This window comes from Bombina bombina, chromosome 4 (genome assembly GCF_027579735.1).
Source record: "Bombina bombina isolate aBomBom1 chromosome 4, aBomBom1.pri, whole genome shotgun sequence".
Lineage (NCBI taxonomy): Eukaryota > Metazoa > Chordata > Amphibia > Anura > Bombinatoridae > Bombina > Bombina bombina.
The window spans coordinates 808200640-808223128 of NC_069502.1; the positions used below are offsets into that span (position 1 = coordinate 808200640).

At 40.4% G+C, this 22489-nt stretch overlaps 2 protein-coding genes across 3 annotated transcripts in view; one reads left to right on the plus strand and one right to left on the minus strand.

The window, feature by feature from the left end:
* The window catches only part of LOC128657891 (oocyte zinc finger protein XlCOF7.1-like), a 72796-nt gene extending 64705 nt beyond the window's left edge, over positions 1 to 8091 (minus strand). The window contains exon 1 of the mRNA XM_053712319.1: positions 8015 to 8091. The gene's annotated coding sequence lies outside the window, so the exon portion shown is untranslated. The remainder of the gene's footprint in view (positions 1 to 8014) is intronic.
* Positions 8092 to 8168: 77 nt separating this feature from the next.
* Positions 8169 to 19791, plus strand: LOC128657067 (gastrula zinc finger protein XlCGF8.2DB-like). 2 transcript variants are annotated; one of them, XM_053711295.1, is made up of 6 exons: positions 8169 to 8249; positions 8840 to 8945; positions 12266 to 12370; positions 13496 to 13643; positions 17641 to 17748; positions 19106 to 19791. In XM_053711295.1, the coding sequence occupies exons 2-6, from the start codon at positions 8868 to 8870 to the stop codon at positions 19774 to 19776; spliced, it is 1110 nt and encodes a 369-aa protein (XP_053567270.1). In that variant the 5' UTR covers positions 8169 to 8249; positions 8840 to 8867; the 3' UTR covers positions 19777 to 19791. The 2 variants fall into 2 exon arrangements, with proteins under 2 accessions (XP_053567270.1, XP_053567269.1); XM_053711294.1 differs by having other exon boundaries at positions 8191 to 8325.
* Positions 19792 to 22489: the final 2698 nt, after the last annotated feature.

Here is a 22489-nt window from a genome sequence, read left to right on the forward strand (position 1 = left end):
GTCTCACACTCACACCACCTCTCCTCAGCACCTTATACACAGGTATATAACACTACAGATCTGTCTCACACTCACACCACCTCTCCCCAGCACCTTATACACAGGTATATAACACTACAGATCTGTCTCACACTCACTCCACATCTCTGCAGCACCTTATACACAGGTACTACAGATCTGTCTCACACTCACTCCACCTCTCCTCAGCACATTATACACAGGTATATAACACTACAGATCTGTCTAACACTCACACCACATCTCTGCAGCACCTTATACACAGGTACTACAGATCTGTCTCACACTCACTCCACCTCTCCTCAGCACATTATACACAGGTATATAACACTACAGATCTGTCTCACACTCACACCACATCTCTGCAGCACCTTATACACAGGTACTACAGATCTGTCTCACACTCACTCCACCTCTCCTCAGCACATTATACACAGGTATATAACACTACAGATCTGTCTCAAACTCACACCACCTCTCCCCAGCACATTATACACAGGCACATAACACTACAGTTCTGTCTCACACTCACACCACCTCTCCCCAGCACCTTATACACAGGTATATAACACTACAGATCTGTCTAACACTCACGCCACCTCTCCCCAGCACCTTATACACAGGTATATAACACTACAGATCTGTCTCACACTCACGCCACCTCTCCCCAGCACCTTATACACAGGCACTACAGATCTGTCTCACACTCACTCCACCTCTCCTCAGCACATTATACACAGGTATATAACACTACAGATCTGTCTCACACTTACACCACCTCTCCTCAGCACATTATACACAGGCACATAACACTACAGATCTGTCTCACACTCACACCACCTCTCCCCAGCACCTCATACACAGGTATATAACACTACAGATCTGTCTCACACTCACACCACCTCTCCCCAGCACATTATACACAGGTATATAACACTACAGATCTGTCTCACACTCACACCACCTCTCCCCAGCACCTTATACACAGGTATATAACACTACAGATCTGTCTCACACTCACACCACCTCTCCCCAGCACCTTATACACAGGTATATAAAACAACACTACAGATCTGTCTGACACTCACTCCACCTCTCCTCAGCACCTTATACACAGGTATATAACACTACAGATCTGTCTCACACTCACACCACCTCTCCTCAGCACATTATACACAGGCACATAACACTACAGATCTGTCTCACACTCACACCACCTCTCCCCAGCACCTTATACACAGGCACTACAGATCTGTCTCACACTCACACCACCTCTCCTCAGCACATTATACACAGTCACATAACACTACAGATCTGTCTCACACTCACACCACCTCTCCTCAGCACCTCATACACAGGTTATAACACTACAGATATGTCTCACACTCACTCCACCTCTCCCCAGCACCTCATACACAGGAATATAACACTACAGATCTGTCTCACACTCACACCACCTCTCCTCAGCACCTTATACACAGGTATATAACACTACAGATCTGTCTCACACTCACACCACCTCTCCCCAGCACCTTATACACAGGTATATAACACTACAGATCTGTCTCACACTCACACCACCTCTCCCCAGCACCTTATACACAGGAATATAACACTACAGATCTGTCTCACACTCACACCACCTCTCCTCAGCACCTTATACACAGGTATATAACACTACAGATCTGTCTCACACTCACACCACATCTCTGCAGCACCTTATACACAGGTACTACAGATCTGTCTCACACTCACTCCACCTCTCCTCAGCACATTATACACAGGTATATAACACTACAGATCTGTCTCAAACTCACACCACCTCTCCCCAGCACCTTATACACAGGTATATAACACTACAGATCTGTCTCACACTTACACCACCTCTCCCCAGCACATTATACACAGGCACATAACACTACAGTTCTGTCTCACACTCACGCCACCTCTCCCCAGCACCTTATACACAGGTATATAACACTACAGATCTGTCTAACACTCACTCCACCTCTCCTCAGCACATTATATACAGGTATATAACACTACAGATCTGTCTAACACGCACGCCACCTCTCCCCAGCACCTTATACACAGGTATATAACACTACAGTTCTGTCTCACACTCTCACCACCTCTCTCCAGCACCTTATACACAGGTATATAACACTACAGATTTGTCTCACACTCACTCCACCTCTCCTCAGCACATTATACACAGGTATATAACACTACAGATCTGTCTCACACTTACACCACCTCTCCTCAGCACATTATACACAGGCACATAACACTACAGATCTGTCTCACACTCACGCCACCTCTCCCCAGCACCTTATATACAGGCATATAACACTACAGATCTGTCTCACACTCACACCACCTCTCCTCAGCACATTATACACAGGCACATAACACTACAGTTCTGTCTCACACTCACGCCACCTCTCCCCAGCACCTTATATACAGGCATATAACACTACAGATCTGTCTCACACTCACACCACCTCTCCTCAGCACATTATACACAGGCACATAACACTACAGATCTGTCTCACACTCACACCACCTCTCCCCAGAACCTCATACACAGGCACATAACACTACAGTTATGTCTCACACTCACACCACCTCTCCCCAGCACCTCATACACAGGTATATAACACTACAGATCTGTCTAACACTCACACCACCTCTCCCCAGCACCTTATACACAGGTATATAACACTACAGATCTGTCTCACAATCACACCAACTCTCCCCAGCACCTTATACACAGGCACATAACACTACAGTCCTGTCTCACACTCACGCCACCTCTCCCCAGCACCTTATACACAGGCACTACAGATCTGTCTCACACTCACTCCACCTCTCCTCAGCACATTATACACAGGCACATAACACTACAGATCTGTCTCACACTCACACCACCTCTCCCCAGCACCTCATACACAGGTATATAACACTACAGATCTGTCTCACACTCACACCACCTCTCCCCAGCACCTTATACACAGGCACATAACACTACAGATGTCTCACACTCACACCATCTCTCCCAGTACCTTATACACAGGTATATATAACACTACAGATCTGTCTCACACTCACACCACCTCTCCCTAGCACCTTATACACAGGTATATAACGCTACAGATCTGTCTCACACTCACACCACCTCTCGCCAGCACCTTATACACAGGAATATAACACTACAGATCTGTCTCATACTCACTCCACCTCTCCTCAGCACATTATACACAGGCACATAACACTACAGATGTCTCACACTCACACCATCTCTCCCAGTACCTTATACACAGGTATATATAACACTACAGATCTGTCTCACACTCACACCACCTCTCCCCAGCACCTTATACACAGGTATATAACGCTACAGATCTGTCTCACACTCACACCACCTCTCGCCAGCACCTTATACACAGGAATATAACACTACAGATCTGTCTCACACTCACACCACCTCTCCTCAGCACCTTATACACAGGTATATAACACTACAGATCTGTCTCACACTCACACCACCTCTCCCCAGCACCTTATACACAGGTATATAACACTACAGATCTGTCTCACACTCACTCCACATCTCTGCAGCACCTTATACACAGGTACTACAGATCTGTCTCACACTCACTCCACCTCTCCTCAGCACATTATACACAGGTATATAACACTACAGATCTGTCTAACACTCACACCACATCTCTGCAGCACCTTATACACAGGTACTACAGATCTGTCTCACACTCACTCCACCTCTCCTCAGCACATTATACACAGGTATATAACACTACAGATCTGTCTCACACTCACACCACATCTCTGCAGCACCTTATACACAGGTACTACAGATCTGTCTCACACTCACTCCACCTCTCCTCAGCACATTATACACAGGTATATAACACTACAGATCTGTCTCAAACTCACACCACCTCTCCCCAGCACCTTATACACAGGTATATAACACTACAGATCTGTCTCACACTTACACCACCTCTCCCCAGCACATTATACACAGGCACATAACACTACAGTTCTGTCTCACACTCACACCACCTCTCCCCAGCACCTTATACACAGGTATATAACACTACAGATCTGTCTAACACTCACGCCACCTCTCCCCAGCACCTTATACACAGGTATATAACACTACAGATCTGTCTCACACTCACGCCACCTCTCCCCAGCACCTTATACACAGGCACTACAGATCTGTCTCACACTCACTCCACCTCTCCTCAGCACATTATACACAGGTATATAACACTACAGATCTGTCTCACACTTACACCACCTCTCCTCAGCACATTATACACAGGCACATAACACTACAGATCTGTCTAACACTCTCACCACCTCTCTCCAGCACCTCATACACAGGCACATAACACTACAGTTCTGTCTCACACTCACACCACCTCTCCCCAGCACCTCATACACAGGTATATAACACTACAGATCTGTCTAAAACTCACACCACCTCTCCCCAGCACCTTATACACAGGTATATAACACTACAGATCTGTCTCACACTCACTCCACCTCTCCTCAGCACCTTATACACAGGTATATAACACTACAGATCTGTCTCACACTCACTCCACATCTCCTCAGCACATTATACACAGGTATATAACACTACAGATCTGTCTCACACTCACACCACCTCTCCCCAGCACCTTATACACAGGCACATAACACTACAGATCTGTCTCACACTTACACCACCTCTCCTCAGCACATTATACACAGGCACATAACACTACAGATCTGTCTAACACTCTCACCACCTCTCTCCAGCACCTCATACACAGGCACATAACACTACAGTTCTGTCTCACACTCACACCACCTCTCCCCAGCACCTCATACACAGGTATATAACACTACAGATCTGTCTAAAACTCACACCACCTCTCCCCAGCACCTTATACACAGGTATATAACACTACAGATCTGTCTCACACTCACTCCACCTCTCCTCAGCACCTTATACACAGGTATATAACACTACAGATCTGTCTCACACTCACTCCACCTCTCCTCAGCACATTATACACAGGTATATAACACTACAGATCTGTCTCACACTCACACCACCTCTCCCCAGCACCTTATACACAGGCATATAACACTACAGATCTGTCTCACACTCACACCACCTCTCCCCAGCACCTTATACACAGGTATATAACACTACAGATCTGTCTCACACTCACACCACCTCTCCCCAGCACCTTATAAACAGGTATATAACACTACAGATCTGTCTCACACTCACTCCCCCTCTCCTCAGCACATTATACACAGGTATATAACACTACAGATCTGTCTAACACTCACACCACCTCTCCCCAGCACCTTATACACAGGCACTACAGATCTGTCTCACACTCACACCACCTCTCCCCAGCACATGATTATACACAGGCACATAACACTACAGATCTGTCTCACACTCACGCCACCTCTCCCCAGCACCTTATACACAGGTATATAACACTACAGATCTGTCTCACACTTACACCACCTCTCCCCAGCACATTATACACAGGCACATAACACTACAGATCTGTCTCACACTCACGCCACCTCTCCCCAGCACCTTATACACAGGTATATAGCACTACAGATCTGTCTCACACTCACACCACCTCTCCCCAGCACATTATACACAGGCACATAACACTACAGATCTGTCTCACACTTACACCACCTCTCCTCAGCACCTCATACACAGGTTATAACACTACAGATCTGTCTCACACTCACTCCACCTCTCCCCAGCACCTCATACACAGGAATATAACACTACAGATCTGTCTCACACTCATACCACCTCTCCTCAGCACCTTATACACAGGTATATAACACTACAGATCTGTCTCACACTCACACCACCTCTCTCCAGCACCTTATACACAGGTATATAACACTACAGATCTGTCTCACACTCACACCACCTCTCTCCAGCACCTTATACACAGGTATATAACACTACAGATCTGTCTCACACTCACACCACCTCTCCCCAGCACCTTATACACAGGTATATAACACTACAGATCTATCTCACACTCACTCCACCTCTCCTCAGCACATTATACACAGGCACATAACACTACAGATCTGTCTCACACTCACACCACCTCTCCCCAGCACCTCATACACAGGTATATAACACTACAGATCTGTCTCACACTCACACCACCTCTCCCCAGCACCTTATACACAGGTATATAACACTACAGTTCTGTCTCACACTCACTCCCCCTCTCCTCAGCACATTATACACAGGTATATAACACTACAGATCTGTCTAACACTCACACCACCTCTCCCCAGCACCTTATACACAGGCACATAACACTACAGATGTCTTACACTCACACCACCTCTCCCAGTACCTTATACACAGGTATATATAACACTACAGATCTGTCTCACACTACCTCTCCCCAGCACCTTATACACAGGAATATAACACTACAGATCTGTCTCACACTCACACCACCCCTCCTCAGCACCTTATACACAGGTATATAACACTACAGATCTGTCTCACACTCACATCACATCTCTGCAGCACCTTATACACAGGTATATAACACTACAGATCTGTCTCACACTTACACCACCTCTCCCCAGCACATTATACACAGGCACATAACACTACAGTTCTGTCTCACACTCACACCACCTCTCCCCAGCACCTTATACACAGGTATATAACACTACAGATCTGTCTAACACTCACGCCACCTCTCCCCAGCACCTTATACACAGGTATATAACACTACAGATCTGTCTAACACTCACTCCACCTCTCCTCAGCACATTATATACAGGTATATAACACTACAGATCTGTCTAACACTCTCACCACCTCTCTCCAGCACCTTATACACAGGTATATAACACTACAGATCTGTCTCACACTCACTCCACCTCTCCTCAGCACATTATAGACAGGTATATAACACTACAGATCTGTCTCACACTTACACCACCTCTCCTCAGCACATTATACACAGGCACATAACACTACAGATCTGTCTCACACTCACACCACCTCTCCCCAGCACCTTATACACAGGTATATAACACTACAGATCTGTCTCACACTCACTCCACATCTCCTCAGCACATTATACACAGGCACATAACACTACAGATCTGTCTCACACTCACACCACCTCTCCTCAGCACATTATACACAGTCACATAACACTACAGATCTGTCTCACACTCACACCACCTCTCCCCAGCACCTTATACACAGGTATATAACACTACAAATCTGTCTCACACTCACTCCACCTCTCCTCAGCACATTATACACAGGTATATAACACTACAGATCTGTCTCACACTCACAAACCACCTCTCCCCAGCACATTATACACAGGCACATAACACTACAGATCTGTCTCACACTCACACCACCTCTCCCCAGCACCTTATACACAGGTATATAACACTACAGATCTGTCTCACACTCACTCCACCTCTCCTCAGCACATTATACACAGGTATATAACACTACAGATCTGTCTCACACTCACACCACCTCTCCTCAGCACATTATACACAGGCACATAACACTACAGATCTGTCTCACACTCACACACCACCTCTCCCCAGCACCTTATACACAGGCACTACAGATCTGTCTCACACTCACACCACCTTTCCCCAGCACCTTATACACAGGCATATAACACTACAGATCTGTCTCACACCACCTCTCCCCAGCACATTATACACAGGCACATAACACTACAGATCTGTCTCACACTCACACCACCTCTCCCCAGCACCTTATACACAGGCACTACAGATCTGTCTCACACTCACACCACCTCTCCCAGCACCTTATACACAGGTATATAACACTACAAAGCTAGTCATATAAACCAATGAGATACACATATCACACACAGTCTGCGCATTGTGTACTTACCTCACTATACATAAACAAGTAGCAAGTAGGCGCTGAATCAATATCTCCAACCCCCTTGTGTTTCCCGATGTGTAGCAGCTAGTTCCCATCCAGCAGAAGGACCGGTAATGTCACAAGTCACATGACTGATGTGACCAGATGGGAAAGAGATTTACCGGAAGTAGCTGTGCAGGCATCTTTAATGCAGCTTCCTGTAGCTGTGCCTGTCTTTGTGATTTGATCGCTATTCGCTAGTGTAAGTGTAGTCATAGTTGTTTTTATTCGGAACAAACTGCTGCTGTCTCAGCACTTAATACCGTGGTTTCATGCAGGTAACTTTCTAAATGGTGATGTGTCTGTGTACAAAGCACTGGGGAAATGTGTGCATCACAACGAACGTCTCCTAAATAGTAAATGCCTCTATATAATCTACTGCAGAGGATTGTGTGTGTTTGAGGCAGAGGAAACCATAATAGCATATATCTGTATATAAGGTACTGGTGATAAGTTGTGTGTGAGGCAGAGGAATCATCTCTATAATATTATATATAATATTATATATATGTATATAAGGTACTGGAAGGGGGAGGGTTGAGAGAGAAAGACAGAGTGATATATATTTATGTATATAATGTATTGGGGAGGGCTCTGTGTGTGTGGCAGATGGAACTGTCTTTTTTATAAGGTGTGTGTGGTATTAATGCATACATGTATGTGAAGTGTGTATGTGAGTTTGTATAGATATATGTGGGCTACACATGTATGCATAGGTCAGTGTGTGTATAAGTGTATGTATGGCTATTATTCTTATGTGTAATTTCTGTCATGTATGTGCTACTGCTGCAGGTCTTAGTGTTACAGAATATCACTGACTATGAACAAGATGAAGAAGAAGCTGCCTGAGCAGATCCTGAATCACATCCTGGAGATTCTCTACCTGCTGACGGGAGAGGTGAGAAAACATAATGACACCACAGTAACCTTTTGCAGGGAATATGTGTATTAGTTGCTTAGCAACAAGAAGTCACAGATGCTCAGAGGAAAAGAAGAAGCCAGTGTTTAAAGGGACATTCCAGCCATAATTGGAATTTACATGGATACATTTCAGCTTTGAATAGAAGCAGTTTTGTAATATATATGCATTAGCAAAAATGCTTCTAGTAAAAGTTATAGCTGTTTTAAAAGTGTATTTAAGTATACACCGTGCAGCAGCATTTTGAACACAACACTTGCTCAGAGAGCCTAAGGTGTTTTTACCATCTGGTAATGACTCAATTTGTTTATTGCTGGCATGATAAAAAAAAAACCACTGATGATCTGAGCAGTTGCAGTATTTAGTGCTGGTTCACTGAGAATATCTAGCTGTGCTTCACATGCACGTGCAAAGAAAAATGTTTACACTAAAACAGTGATAACTTTTACTAGAAGCATTTTTGCCAATACATGTATATTGCAGATATGTTTCTATTCAGAGATGTAATTCATCTATGTGAATATTCTCTTGTAGAAATTCAAACAGCCTGTTGTAGTTTGTTCCATCATTCCCATACACAGACCATGGGGCAGCTTAGGTTGCTTATGAAGTGATGTCAGGCTTAGGCTAATAAAGAATAAACTGATATTTATATGGTATAAACAAGTAGTAATTTGTGCAGAAGTGGAAGTGCTGCTGTATAGAATGGCCATAAGCAAGTGTACATATTCCATATATACATAATACCTGCACGTACACCCGCTAGCTGGTTAGTCTACTCACATCCTGGTAATTTCATTGTGCATGTTACCTGGATATCCTGTAATTTATCTTTATATAATGTATGTGGGGGGGTTTTCTTCAACTACACGCAAAGATACTGGAGCGTAAATCTTGCCGGATCCAGAAACTGACCTTTCAACATATTAGACGGTGATTGCTTGATCAGTGCAGGAGCTTAGTTATATTTTTCATTAATTCTCCACAGCAAATTATATATTTAAAAAGCTTAATAAGGGTTTTGCCCCTGCACTGCAAATCAGTGTGAATGTTAAAAACAAAATGACCATTTAAATGCTTATAAAATGTATTTTGCATGCTGATCTTTTCCAATGCGGCTCTTAATTGCTGAGAAATACTGTGCATATGTAAAAACGTTATTGTGTTCACAGATATTTTGCAAGGGATGTTAAACTGTAAAAATATAAGTGTTGCGCAATACTCCTGACTTACTGCCTCTCCAAAAATATCTCCTTTCTAAAGATATGAAATATGACAATCGTAACAGTGTAGGAAGGGCGCTGCAATGCAGAGTCAAATGTGTCACTGATAATAATAATGTGTGCACGGTAGATAAATAATTCATAAAAATATTATTTTAATTTGGGGTTCAATGTTGATATAAAATTCACTATTAATATAAAACTCTGAGCAAAAAATAATAAAACATCACTATTCATAAAATGAGTCACAGTTTATAACATTAAAAGTCCTCAAAAATGACAGTCCATAAGCTTAAATGTGGATTATGGTTCAAAAGTCCTGGGACGTCTCCCAATAACCACTTGTACTTATCCACCAATATATGAAGGTACTGGTTGACTTGACCTTTTAAAGCAAACCTTGTTCTGCAGCTCCTGATCATATACAGACTTCCAACCACAGACTGTGGTGTCAAATAATATCGGGTACTTACCCCCAGCTCAATCAATAGCCTGTTGCTATATTAGAGGTGCACCTTGGCCCGGGATACAGCGTGTCATGACGCCTATGCGCTCCGGCTTTCCCTTCTTACATTTTTGAGGACTTTTAATGTTATAAACTGTGACTCATTTTATGAATAGTGATGTTTTATTATTTTTTGCTCAGAGTTTTGTATTAATAGTGAATTTTATATCAACATTGAACCCCATATTAAAATAATATTTTTATGAATTATTTTTGTACCGTGCGCACATTATTATTATCATTTTGACACATTTGACTCTGCTTTGTAGCGCCCTTCCTACACTGTGTTACGAATATTAAACAGTAAATAAATTCTAGACATTATGATGTATTCAATGCAAAGATTAGTCTTAGAATACTATGTAGATTTATCTTTATAATTATATCAGTTTAAATATTGAAAATATATGTCTAAAGGTTTAATTTCTATAAATGACTTTAGTTTCTATAAAGTAATGGACGCCGCCATGTTTAAACTATTTTTCTATTTATCTCTGTTTGTGTAAATAAAGCTATAAACCTTTTTAGCCAATATTAAAGCGAAGGTCAATTTAGATGAATTAGTGCCCTGTTTTTAATAATCCTATTAAAAACAAGGGCACTTTAATTCATCAAAATTGGCATTTCACTTGTTTTATTAAAAACTTTAGCTTTTAATCCTGACAGCCGCTGCAGCGCTTCCTCTGCCCATCGCAAGCCCTCTTCGCGGGTCCAAAATGACGAATATGGCTTCCTCCAATCTCGGCGTTGCCTCAGGCCATAATCCCCTTGGGGGGAAAGCCGTGATTGGAGGAAGCCGGATTCGTCATTTCTGACGTAAGAAGAGGCTGCTGACGGCCAGGGGAATCATGGAGCTTCTCAGGATTAAAAGGTAAGTTTTAGAAGAAAACGAGTGAAATGTCAATTTTGATGAATTAAAGAAAAGTATATAATATAAGAAAATATTACACTGCCCGCACACCACTTCATAATGCCACCTGGCTATTTCATAATACCACACGGCTGGCAAAAAAATTCAGTGAAAAACACTGAAAGTTGTGTGAAATTACTTCTTTTATTACCTGTTTTATATCTGTCTCTAATTCTCTTCAGCAGGAAAACAAATAAGGGGCAACTTAAACTCAAACATGGCAGCTCCCATACTTTATAGAAACTCAGTGAAATTTAGAAATCAAAAAATGTCTTAGTCAATTTACAGGAAAGGGGAACAAAATAAATAATACAACTATATTGGAAAGTCTTTTTTAGCTACATATAATTAAACATTTTATATTACAGTTTCATACTGTTTAATATCCCTTTACAATATTTGTGTGTTCAGATATTGTGCAGTGCAACACTTAGTTACTGATATATACTGTGCATCTATAAACTATTTATTGTGTGTTCAGATATTTTGTAATGCAACAATTAATTCCTGATAAATACTGTGCATATATACAATATTTACTGTAGGTGCAGATATTTTACAATGGTTTTCCATGTGACCATGATGAGATGGGGAATGTGATAACGGGATACACAAGTGATGTGAGAGGGGTCAGTGATGTTTTTACGTTTCACTCTTGCAGCGTGTGACTAACTCACTGACAGCGAGTCACATGACCGGGGACAAGATGACGACAGAGAGGATACTGACCCACACCCTGCAGATCATGTACCTGCTGACAGGAGAGGTGATGGAATATGTCATAATAACAGCTGCATGTCACTGGCTGTATTTGTTTATTTACACATAATAACATGATGAAATGATTAGAATATGCTGATTGCAGCCTGACATGTCCTCGCTGTACATGGGGTATATAACCTTTTCATACTAAGGGCCAAACATATGTATCTTTGTTTATATACTTTAAAAAGCAAGGGTAATCTGAAAAACAAAACATCCAAAAATATATTATTATATTAGACCAAAATTATTCAAATATTTATGTAAAGTTTTTAGCATTTCTTATCACTGAGGATGCCCACAAAGCTGGCACATTTCAAAGAAATTTGTTTATGCAATGAAAAGTTACAAGCACCTGAAAAATGGTTGTGAGGAATTATTGTAGCGGGGCCTGGCAATTTAGAGGTTAAATGCTATGAGGGTGTGTTAGTTTATGTGTTTATTGCTGAGGGGTTATGGAGCCTATAATGCCGGTGGGTACTGCTCGCGGTAACAGTTTACAGCTTTTAAAAAGCGACATTAAAAGTTTATCATTCTATGCATTGGGCACATAATATTTAGCTGGTAAAATCATGATAAGTTTTGCCAGCACGCTATTTAGCACATCTCATAAGCATGTGATGCACTAACTAAATTGCCCACAACAAATAAGTCTTTCAGAAATATTTTAACTAGTGAATTTTAATACCAAATTGAGAAATACTAAAACAAGGACCAAAGTCTCTCTTGACTTGTAATCTAGATTCTAATAGTTTGTGCTGGTTAGTGGTGGCATATATTTGTCTCTAAAGGTCACATTCCGGCCCTTGGGGTTTGGTTGGAACATTTGCTCTATAGAACTGCACAATTACAGGAAAAATCCACCCCCCCCCCCCCATTGCAGCAGTGTTCACCGACTGATTAAAGGTGCTAGGTTATAGATTAGAGGTGCACACTGCTGGGGAATGTGGCATTATACTAGTGCCAGGGCTCAGTAACGCTTTACTTACCCATCTGGCCCATTGAGTATTTTCCTAACTTCTGTCTGTGTCTCTGCATATTCTCAATAACATTATCCTGGCTCTGCCAGTAAAAGTGTCTGACGGAACCAGTCCCTGTGTCAGTGCTGAATGAGTTGCGTGTGTTTCAGGTGCCTATAAAGCGTGATGATGTTGCTGTGTATTTCTCTATGGAGGAGTGGGAGTATATAGAGGGACACAAGAAGCTTTACAAGGACGTCATGATGGAGACTCACCAAGCATTAAGGACTATGGAGATCCCAGGAAATGAGAGCTCAGGTAACGCTGTGTAGTAATAAATATCTCACTCAGGAAATGCACAAACACTACAGAAGTAACTGAAAGAGTGTAAATCTACAATCGGTCAGGTGTATTAATCTAATGAGCTGTCTGATTATAAACAAGTTTTATACCCAATAAATATCAAAACATTTTTTACAAGGGTGTGACAAGCAAAAAATCAGAGATATTAATGCAATTATATATGAATATTTTTATATGCACAAATTTATTTAAAGCTATGGTAAACTCTCCCTTTATAAAAACAGATCTGTAACGTTAGTGATATTTTAGATGGAGTTTAACTCATCAATGAAGATGCAATATAACTTACTTTTTTTGCAAATGCTCCGCTGCCCATTTCAATAGTCAATTTTTCTGTGAGCTAACGGTTTGAATTGTTGTCCAATCAGCGCTCTTCCCATTTGTCACTTCTGTTGTAGCTAGAGCACGGATTGGAGAACAATTGAAACCGTTAGCTCACTGAAAAATTGAATTTTGAACTGGGTGGTGGAGCACAAGGTATTTGAACTTCACATGTGTACTAAAAAGTAATTTATAGCGCATCTTCATTACAACTGATGTATTAAACTCCATTAAAAATATCACTAACATTCTGCATCTGATTTTATAAAGGGGAGACTTTACCATCACTTTAACCAACAGACTAGCAGGAAATGTATGTCACATTCTTAGGTTGTAATGCGCATTGGCTGATAGAAAAATGTAGCTTTATCCAGCAACAGATCATCTTTATAAAAAATCAAATAGAATACATTGTACATTGTTTCATGATTAGCAAAAAGAAACACATTTTATTCTCTATTAGAACTAACAGGTCACAGTGATGAAAATCTAGACACAGGAACACAAAGAGAACTTGTACAGGATATTCTGATATTATTTCACCCTATAAAAACGATGAGCCTCAGTACATACGGGTTGCAATGATAAAATCTATTTGGTTCATAAACATACCGGGCGAGATTACATACGTGGTGTATTTTTCAGCACAACTGCTGAAACCCACGTCGCCCATAAATTCACCTTGCACATCGGGGGAATCACATAACACGCGCCGCCAGATGATATAATGGCGTAAGTCGGAAACACTAGCGAGGTTCAGAAAAGTGCGCAACTGAACATTTCTAGCGTCACCAGTAACTTACTCCAGTATATGGCACGCATAACTATAAAATAAACGTAAAAATTGAAAACCAAAATGTATTAAAAAAACCTACACATCAAAACCTCTAAACCGCCATCCCCCCACATCGTAATCACTAATAAAAGTTATTAACCCTAAACCATCATCCCCCACATCTCAACTACTAAATAAACATATTAACCCCTAAACCACCATCCCCCACATCGCAACTACTAAATAAACATATCAACCCCTAAACCGCCATCCACCCACAACAAAAACTTGCTAATAAACTTATTAACCCCTAAACCGCCATTTCCCCACAACGCAAAGTACCTAATAAAACTATTAACACCTAAACCGCCATACCCCCACATCGCAAAACCTAATTATAATATTAACACCTAAACCGGCAACCCCCCACAATGCAAAGTATTAAACTAATAACTAAGCCCCCTAACCTAACACCCCTAACTTAACCCCAATTCAAATACACTTTAAATTAAAAATATACTAACTACCTTCAAAATTAATAAAAAAAACTAAATTACTAAAAAAAAAACTAACATTACAGTAAAGAAAAAAACCTAACATTACAAAAAAACACTAAAATTACGAAATTATCCAAAATAAGAAAAGTTATTCCTATTCTAATATTCCTGTTTAAACCCCCCTCAAAATAACCCCCCCAATCTAGAAATATACTACCAATAGCCCTTAAAAAAGGCTTTTTGTAGGGCATTGCCCTAAAGTTTTGCCAAAAAAATTAACAAATTACCCCCTAATATTACAACCCCCCAAAATTAAAAACCCCTAACTAAAAAAAAACTAACTACCCATTGCCCCAAAAAGGGCATTTAGATGGGCATTGCCCTTAAAAGGGCATTCAGCTCTTTTTCAGCCCTTTAAAAATAAAAAGCCCTAATCTAAACCCCCCCCCCCCCCAAAAAAAAGCTAACCCTAACCCCAAAATTGTTACTCACCATTGCTGAACGACAACAAATCCTCTTAATCCCGACGGCTCAATCTTCATCCTTTGCGGGGCTATCTTCTTTAAAGTGAAGGTAAAGTTAGCAAGGTTCGATTGATTCAAATGTAAATACATATAAAATTAAGGGTAGTTTAAGTCATGAGTTTTTTTATTGTTATATATTTACCGACTTATCAGCTTTTTTATCTCCAATTCTAAGCGTTAGACAAACAGCCCGTTTTTTTTGTTTTTTTTTTGCAGTCCGGTCACATTTTTCACTTAGCCAATAGTAAGTCTGGCCGATAGGCGGCCGTCATTTGACGTCATAACATTGCTTGACGTTCTGCGCATGCGTCGGCTTTACTTCCTCCCCTTTCCAAGCCGGGCTCGCTCCAGATTAGCGCATGCGCAATTCAAACAGGTAAAACGAAATCTTGAGAACGCAGTCTATTTAAAAGAAATTGGAAACAGTATCTGTGGCTGCAACCTGTTTTGATACATTTCACTCGAGCGCTGCAATTTCTTCTGTTTTGACCAAAAGTAAGTATGTGTGTACGGCCCAGTGTGCGCATGCGCAAGTTGTCCGTCAATCGGGAACGCGCTTTGGAAGTACGTATAGAGCGGGTGGGACCGCTCTGTACGTAATAGAGTGAAAAAGCCGGAAATACATGGAGGGAGGCGCTAAGACCGGCCGAGAACGTAATTACAAACAGTTTATTGTACTATTTTATATATACAAATAGTTAAAAAAAACTTTGCGATCTTACTATATAGTAGATGTTTAATAGAATAAAGCTTACAAAAACGCAAAACTTTACCTTCACTTTAATCTTCATCCATGCCGCTATCCATCTTGTATCTTCATCCCGGTGGCGGCTGCAATGTCCTCTGCAATCCTCTTCATCCGTGCGACACAGAGGTCCTCTTCATGCAATCTCCCACCGCACAATGAAGCTTGAATGCAAAGTACCCCTTTTATATGGGGGTACTCTTGCATTCCTATTGGCTGACAAATTCAGATCAGCCAATAGAATGAAAGCTGCTTACATCCTATTGGCTGATTTGACTTTAATTCTTCAGTGTCTATTATAAGGGTACCTACCTGTGTGACCTGTATCTGCGAGACAGGGCACAGGTAAGTGTATGTGTGTGATGTGTCTCACTTTTTAGTTCTACTACTCCCACCCAATAAAACATAGATGAAAACTCACCTGTTATTTGTGGCGATTGTGATGTAACTTATGTAAATACAATTATAGCAAATGACTGAAAACCGCTTCAGCACAAGGGTATGAAATGGCTCAGCAGTTAAAGGGATAGGAAAGCCAAAATTAAACTTGCATGATTCAGATAGAGCATAACGTTTTAAGACACTTTTAAATTCATTTCTTAAATTCACTTCTATTTACAAATGTGCTTTGTTCTCTTGGTATCCCTTGTTGAAAAGGAATACACACATATCCTACACTAGTGTGAGTCTGCACACATTTGTCTGTTGTGATTGGCTAACTAGATGTGTTCATCTAGCTGCCAGCAGTGCAATGCTGATCCTTCAGCAAAGGATTAAAAGATAATGAAGCAAATTTGATAATAGAAGTAAATAGAATTCTGATTGGTTACAATTGGGGCTGTATTTGCAGCGAGTAATATAACTGATACTAATTTACTCACTTTACTGCATGACACCGGTTGTATTTACTGTTGTGCTGATGTCATTACATAGAATGTTTCTTACTGATGTGACTGCTAGTGATGTAGGCTCAGGTGTATATAGCTTAAATTACAAAAATTTTCACATTTTTTTTAAACTATTTTTAAAAAAAAGAGACAACAGAAATTGTAAAAAGTGATTTATTTATTTCTCCTTTTTTTTTCTTCAGGTGAAAATGATGTTAAGATTTCATGTAACACGGAACAAACAGAAGATCAGTGGCAAAGAAATATGCCAGATGCTGCAGAGCAGGAAATATGTGACAATATAAGTACAGGTAGGTCTATGTGTGACACGTGAGAGGGATGCAGGGCACAGGTGAGTGTAAGTGTGTGACATGTCTGTGGGAAGGAGGGGATAGGTGAGTGTACAAGTATGACATGTCTGTGGAAAGCAGGGCACATGTGAGTATACGTGTGTTATATGTCTAAGGGAAGCAGGGCACAGGTGAGTGTATATGTGTGACACGTGAGAGGGATGCAGGGCACAGGTGAGTGTAAGTTTGTGACATGTCTGTGGAAAACAGGGCACAGGTGAGTGTACGTGTGTGACATGTCTTTGGGAAGCACGGCACAGGTGAGTGTATTTGTGTGACATGTCTTTGGGAAGTAGGGCAGGCACGTGTTAGTGTACGTGTGTGACATGTCTGAGGAAATCAGGGTAAATGTAAGTGTACGTGTGTGACACTTAAGAGGGATGTAGGGCACATGCAAGTGTTTGTGTGTGACATGTCTGTGGGAAACAGGGCACAGATGAGTGTATGTGTGCAATGTGTGAGGGTTGCATCGCACAGTTGAGTGTACGTGTGAGATGTGTCTGTGGGAAATGGCACAGGTGAGTCTGTGGTGTGTCTGTGGGAAACAGGACACAGGTTTGTGTACATATTAGTGAACATACACATCACACACGCACACAATAAAACTTAACAATAAGCACTAATGTTGCATATTAAAGCGTTTTTAAACTTAACCCTCTTTCCTGTGATGTAAACGCTCTTAGCCTTTTTTAAGTTAACTCACTAACTGTGGTGGTTTGATGTTATTTTGGAGATTTGTCACAAGTTGATATCCTTTTGGTTTAGCTTTAAGCTTTTTCATCTAAATAATCCTCATCATCTATATGATATAACAGAACTGCCTGAGTAACACAGCTGGCTGGGGAGCTGCTGATTCTCCCAGAAGATGTAGTTGACACGAGTGAGATTCTTCTCTATGATAAAGATTTTATATATTGCTTAAATAAACTACACCACTTGGAGACATTTTATTTGTTTTGTTGTTCTAGAGTCATCCTTTTGTTTACTACAAGCAGTAGCTATAAAGATTAGTTTATGGGCTGAAATAATTGTATTACTAAAAGTTTCTGTGAACACAATTTTAGAAAGACTTGATCCATAGGTAGAAAAACCTTAATTTCTATTTAGTTCGTTCTTTGACTAAGTGAATTCTCAGAAATTGTCCCTAATGTCCAGTAAACTGTCCTTAAGCCTTAACATTGAAGCAGGGAAAGGTCTAGTGGTCACAGTGACTACTACAAGTGTAAGGGACTGACTAATTCAGAACAGTTTATATGATCTCATGATAAAATAATTATGTAATTAATAACATTACTCCCATTGTGTTTCTTATTGACAGGTGAATTCACAAACTGCAATAATCCTAGTCATGATCAGAGTGCAGATGCTTCTTTACATCTTCAAAATCAAAGAAGCCACGTGGGAAATTTATGTTCTGACTGTGGGAAATGTTTTCTTAAGAAATCACATCTTCTTAAACATCTAAAAATTCATAGAGGAGAAAATCCATTTTCCTGTCCTATATGCGGGAAATTTTTTAACCATAAAAGAAATCTTGTTGCTCATCAGAAAATTCATACAGGAGAAAAAGGATTTTCATGTTCTAACTGTGGGAAATGTTTTAATCAGAAATCAAATCTTATTACGCATCAGAAAATTCATACTGGGGAGAAAGGATTTTTATGTTCTGACTGTGGAAAATGTTTTAACCAGAAAACTCATCTTCTTAGCCATCAGAAAATTCATATAGGGGAGAAAGGATTTTTATGTTCTGACTGTGGGAAATATTTTACTCACAAATCAAATCTTATTAGGCATCAGAAAATTCATACAGGGGAGAAAGCATTTTCATGTTCTGACTGTGGAAAATGTTTTGCTCTGAAATCAACTCTTCTTAGCCATCTGAAAATCCATACAGGGGAGAAAGGATTTTCATGTTCTAAATGTGGGAAATGTTTTACTCAGAAAACTCTTATTAGGCATCAGAAAACTCATATTAAAATAAATTAGAATTTAACCTCCTAAGTACAGAGGGTGGTATTTAGTTGTCACCCACACAATACCAAGTGCTGATGATGACTGCATGTGACGTCCTGGGGTGTGCAGTTTTGGAACTGTTTGAGGCCACTTCTGCACCTCAAGCATTTATGAGGTGACCCCAGGGTGGATGTGATTTAAATCAAATTGATTTAAATCACTAGTCAGTAAGATTATATTAAAGGGATACTGAACCCAAATTTTTTCTATCGTGATTCAGATAGAGCATGCAATTTTAAGAAACTTTCTAATTTACTCCTATTATCATATTCTTTTCATTCTCTTGGTATCTTTATTTGAAATGCAAGAATGTAAGTTTAGATGCCGGCCCATTTTTGGTGAACACACTGTGTTGTTCTTGCTGATTGGTGCGTAAATTCACCTACCAATAAACAAATGCTTTCCATGGTTCTGAACCAAAAAATAGCTTAGATGCCTTCTTTTTCAAATAAAGAAAGCAAGAGAATGAAGAAAAATTGATAATAGGAGTAAATTAGAAAGTTGTTTAAAATTGCATGCATCTGAATCACAAAAGAAAAAAATTGGGTTCAGTGTCCCTTTAATAATGACAATAGAAATAGTTTTATTTAACTAAAACAATAACATTATTTTTCATTTTTAATGCTTGCCCCTCCCTCCTCACACTTAGGTCCTTGTGCAGATCTATTCCATTTCAAACAATCTTCAATTCAGTGAACTTCTTGAAACTTAGTATGGGTTGATTCTGTATACATAGATTTGCAGGGGAGCAATGACATTAAAGTAAAGGAAAGTCAGAATTAAACTTTCATGATTCAGAAAGAACATGACGTTTTTAACAATTTTCCAAATGTCTTCTCTTATCTGATTTGCTGATTTGATTTGTTATCTTGATATCCATTGTTGAAAAGCCTGCATAGGTATGCTCACTCAGATGCAATTCACCACTGTGAGCTAGCTGCTTGTCACTGTCTCATCCATTGTATTCAGATAGGCCCCAGTAGAACATTGCTCTCCTTCAACTAAAGATTCCAAGAGAATCGAACAAATCTAATAATAGAAGTAAATCTGAAAATTGTATGTTCTATCTGAAACCCAAAAGTTATCTTTCATGATTATGTCCCTTTAAGGTCTATTTATCAATTCTGTATGTTAATTTATTTTACAAGATATGACGAGTCCACGTATTTCATCCTTACTTATGGGATTACGCCTCCTGTTCAGCAGGAAGTGGCAAAAAGCACCACAGCAGAGCTGTATATATAGCTCCTCCCTTCCCTCCCACCCCAGTCATTCTCTTTGCCTGTGTCAGTGATAGGAAGAGGTAAAGTGAGGTGTTAGTTTAGATTCTTCAATCAAGAAGTTTTTTATTTTAAAATGGTGACAGTGAGTACTATTTTTCTCAGGGAGAAATCGTCAGTCACATAATTCCTAAGAAGAGTGGAGACATCTTATTTTTCTGCCCTGATGTTGATGATCTTAGCAAACATTATCTAAGATCCTGCTGGTTTCCACAGAGCAGTTGAAGGTAGTGTAAAGAAATATCTTCAGTGTGGAGAACCGTGTCATGCTACAAGCAGCATTGAGGTATGTTCAGTTATTTGTTTCTGGGGAGACTTGATACATCAGAACAGGCTGACATTATTCCCTATCTGGGGAGGGGTAATCAGTAGGCACTATATGTAAAATGGTGGACCTGGAATTCCCTTTTATATTGATTGCTGTTTTTCACTTATGTGTGTTCAGTATGGGCTAGACGCTGGGAGATGCGGTTGCTGTCTAAGGGCTGTCTTGTTATATCACGATAACAGGCCTGAGAGAGTGCAGCTTTTCATAAGTTACGCTTTTTAGTGAGAGAATATTAATCAATATGTTAGAGGGGCACATGGCTTAACACTTTATTTGGGACCGGCATGTTATTTTGCTTCCCATGCGGTTTTTAAGACGGCTCGAGTGACGCCCATGGTGGGCGGGGCCTAATTTCATGAGCTCAGCCGCTCAGTATTTCATCCGGATAGGCAGCAAAGTCCTAGGCTCCGGTGGGGCCTAAGTTAAGTTTGTAATCGAAGGATCGCTACCTAAGCTGAATCAGTGTACTCTGGGGGCAGGTAGGCGCCGCAGCAGAGCTGTGGCGAGGTGCAGGAGCCTGAATTGTTAAAAAAATTGATATAACTGATAAATGTGATATAAATTGTTATATAACATATCCAAACAAGTGCAATATTGTTAAGCAAATTTGGACACATAAGGACATTTTTTATTGCTGCAAAAGTTGTTTTTGAGATAACAGAAAAATTGTTGCACTTTTATCATTTAAAGGCGCAGTACAGTTTTTGGTAAAAAAAATTTGAGTATATGTTTTGACTTCAGAGTTCGATATATCAAGCAAAAAATGACTATTATTGCTATTGCTAGTCTGTTTAACATGTCTGAACTTCAGGAAAGTACATGTTCTATGTGTTCAGATGCCAAAAACTCTTGTTTTTGTCCCTCATGTACTGAAAGGGCCTTACAATGTAAAGATCAGATTTTCTTTAATGCAAATATGTCTAAGGATGATTCTCAGACTGATGAGAATCAGGGTATGCCGCTACTTTCTCCCCAAGCGTCACAACCTCTAATGCCCACCCAAGCGACGCCGTGTTCTTCAAACGTGTCCACTTCATTTGCTCTGCAGGATATGGCTGCAGTTATGTCATCTACCCTT

Bases quoted from the DNA above. Each gene is read 5' to 3' on its own strand.
- LOC128657067 (XM_053711295.1), top strand. From the start codon at position 8,868: ATGAACAAGATGAAGAAGAAGCTGCCTGAGCAGATCCTGAATCACATC. The intron at 12,371-13,495 runs GTGATGGAATAT...CGTGTGTTTCAG, and splicing joins TGTACCTGCTGACAGGAGAG to GTGCCTATAAAGCGTGATGA. The intron at 17,749-19,105 runs GTAGGTCTATGT...TCTTATTGACAG, and splicing joins ATGTGACAATATAAGTACAG to GTGAATTCACAAACTGCAAT.